Consider the following 2,500-nt stretch of genomic DNA (forward strand, 5'->3'; position numbering starts at 1 on the left):
AGCGGGTCTACTCAGCATAAGGGGTGCAAGCGGTGCTGCTGCTGCTGCTGCTGCTGCTGCATTAGAACCAGCAGCAGCAGCAGCAACAGCAGCAGCAAAGGTGTCAACGCACTGCAGCAGCAGCAGCAGCTGTACAATTTGCTGCAGCGGCAGCAGATAGCAGCAAGAAGACACCCTAATTGTTAATCCCTCTAAGAGAGGCCGTAAGCTGCCTAGACACCGCAGATGCACCAAATGTGCTGCTGCTGTTGTTGTTGTTGTTGCTGCTGCAGCTGTTGCTTCGGTTGCCGCTGCTTCTTCTTCTGTCCCTGCTGCTGCTGCTGATGTTGTTGCTGCTGTTGCTGCTGCTGCTGCAGCCCGGTCCTCTGTGTCTTTAGCCCTCTTGACGTATTTCTGCTGCAGCGCCAAGCCGAGTGTATACACCTGCTGCAGTTGCTGCTGTTGCTGCTGCTGCAGCAGCAACAGCAGCTGACACGCAGACCGCAGCACGAGCACAGCTTCTGCGTGTGTCTGCTGCTGCTGCAGCAGCAGCAGGTTGCTGCTGAGGCTGCTACATAAAGGGGCAAGGCACCGCGACAGCAGCAGCACAAACGGTGAAGGGCTAGACGTTAATGTTGCTGCTGCTGCTGCTGCTGCTGCTGCTGCTGTTGGATCTGATGCTGCTGCTGCTTCTACGTCTGCTGCATCCGCTGCTGCTGCTGCTGGATCTGCTGCTGCTGCTGCTGGATCTGCTGCTGCTGCTGCTGGATCTGCTTCCCACTCCCTTGAAGCAGCTAGTCTTCGGTGTACAGCTGCTACCTGCTCCGCTGCTGCTCCTGCTGCTCCTGCTGCTGCTGGTACGGATACGCGTGCTGCTGCTGGATCTGCTGCTGCTGCTGCTGCTGCAATAGCATCTACACAAGCAGCAAACAGAAGACTAAGTTGCCTGCAGGAGGTGCGACCGTCCTCCACAGGCTGCTGCTGTTGCTGCAACACTTGCTGCTGCTGCTGCTGTTGGTGCTGCTGCTGCTGCTGCAGCGCCCTTGTTAGGTAGGTAGATGTGAGGTGCCTATACACCCCAAAATCAACAACCCCTACACGGGCAAAAGCTCGAAGCAGCTGCGCAAGTTCTCCTGCATGCAGCAGCAGCTGCTGCTGCTGTTGCTGCTGTCCCTGTTGCTGTTCTTGCTGCAGCTCTTGCTGCTGTTCGTCCTGCTGCTGCTGCTGCTGCCGCAGCCGCCGGCGGTGCTGCGCATCCATACGGAAGCGATAGTTCAACTGGCGAGCTACCTTCCTGAATAGGCCCTGCACAGCAGCAGCAGCAGCAGCAGCAGCAGCGGCAGCAGCAACAGCAGGTGCTGCAGCAGCAGCATTGTAAGCAGCACTGTTTGGTGGTGCTGTTGTTGCTGCTGCAGCTGCTGCAGTTTGCTGCCGCATGCAGACGAATGCTGCAGCAAAACTGTCGAGCAGCTGCACTAGCTGCTGCTGCGGCAGCAGCAAACTATGCTGCTGCTGCAGCAGCGCAGCAGCAGCAAATATAAAATCAGGGCAGCAGATGCCCATACACCGCAGCTGCTGCAACAGCTGCAGCAGCAGCAGTTGCTGCTGCTGCTGCTGCTGCTGCTGACTACCCGAAATCATTTGATCATTTCTATGCACCCTCTGGCCATCTTGCTGCAGCAGCAAACGGTGAGGTGAATTCTGCTGCTGCTGCTGCTGGTGTTGCTGCTGCTGCTGCAGCAACCTGAGAGACAGCAGCAGCACCTGCCGTACAAGCCGCAGCAGCTGCTGCGCTGCAGCAGCAGGTGTATGTACACGTCGTGCATCTTGATTTGCTTCCTTAATAGCAGCAGATTGTACTGCAGCAAGTGCTGTTGTTGCTGCTGTTGCTGCTGCTGCTGCACTTGTTTCTGCTGCTCCTGCAGTGTTTGCTGCTGCTGCTGCTGCTGCTGCTGCAACTAATGGGCTCTCCAACTGCTGGGTTTTGCATGTCGGTCCCTCCGCTGCTGCTGCACTACCAGGTCCCTGCTTTGCTGCTGCTGCTGCTGCTGCTGCTGCTCCTGTTGCAGATTCTGCTGCTGCTGCTGCTTCTCGCCCCCCCTTTGAGTGCCAACGAAGACCCCGCTGCAGCAGCAGGTGCTGCGGCAGCAGCAGCGGCTGCTGCTGCAGCAAGTGTCTGTACGGCCTGGATAAGCGGGAGAGGCTCTGCAGCAGCTGGACAAGCTGCTCTAGCTGCAGCTGCTGCTGTTCCTGCTGCTGCTGCTGTTGCTGTTGCTGCTGCTGCTGCAGTTGTTGCAGCAGAAGCTGCTGCGGCGCCTTCAGCAAAGAAAGGAATTCCTTAGGACTAATAGGTCTGCTGCTCTTCCTGCTGCTGCAGTGCTGCCGTGCTGCTGCATGCAGCAGCAGCAACTGCTGCTCAAGTTCTGACGAAGGTGTTGATTCAACAGTTGTGTTTCTTGCTGCTGCTGCTGCTGTTGCTGCTGCTGCTGCTGTTTCTGCTGCTGCTGCTGCTGCTGCTGTC

General features: G+C 57.7%; 1 protein-coding gene across 1 annotated transcript in view; it reads right to left on the reverse strand.

The window, feature by feature from the left end:
• EMWEY_00014100 (phosphoglycerate mutase domain-containing protein, putative) overlaps positions 1-2,500 on the reverse strand; it is a gene marked incomplete at both ends in the record, with an annotated part of 8,804 nt that overhangs the window by 6,050 nt on the left and 254 nt on the right. The window contains one exon of the mRNA XM_013477241.1: positions 1-2,500. This exon is cut by the window's left edge and continues 186 nt beyond it; it is cut by the window's right edge and continues 254 nt beyond it. Within this exon, the coding sequence (XP_013332695.1) occupies positions 1-2,500 (2,500 nt within the window).

The sequence above is a fragment of the Eimeria maxima genome, genomic scaffold (assembly GCF_000499605.1).
Source record: "Eimeria maxima Weybridge genomic scaffold, Emw_scaff106, whole genome shotgun sequence".
NCBI lineage: Eukaryota > Apicomplexa > Conoidasida > Eucoccidiorida > Eimeriidae > Eimeria > Eimeria maxima.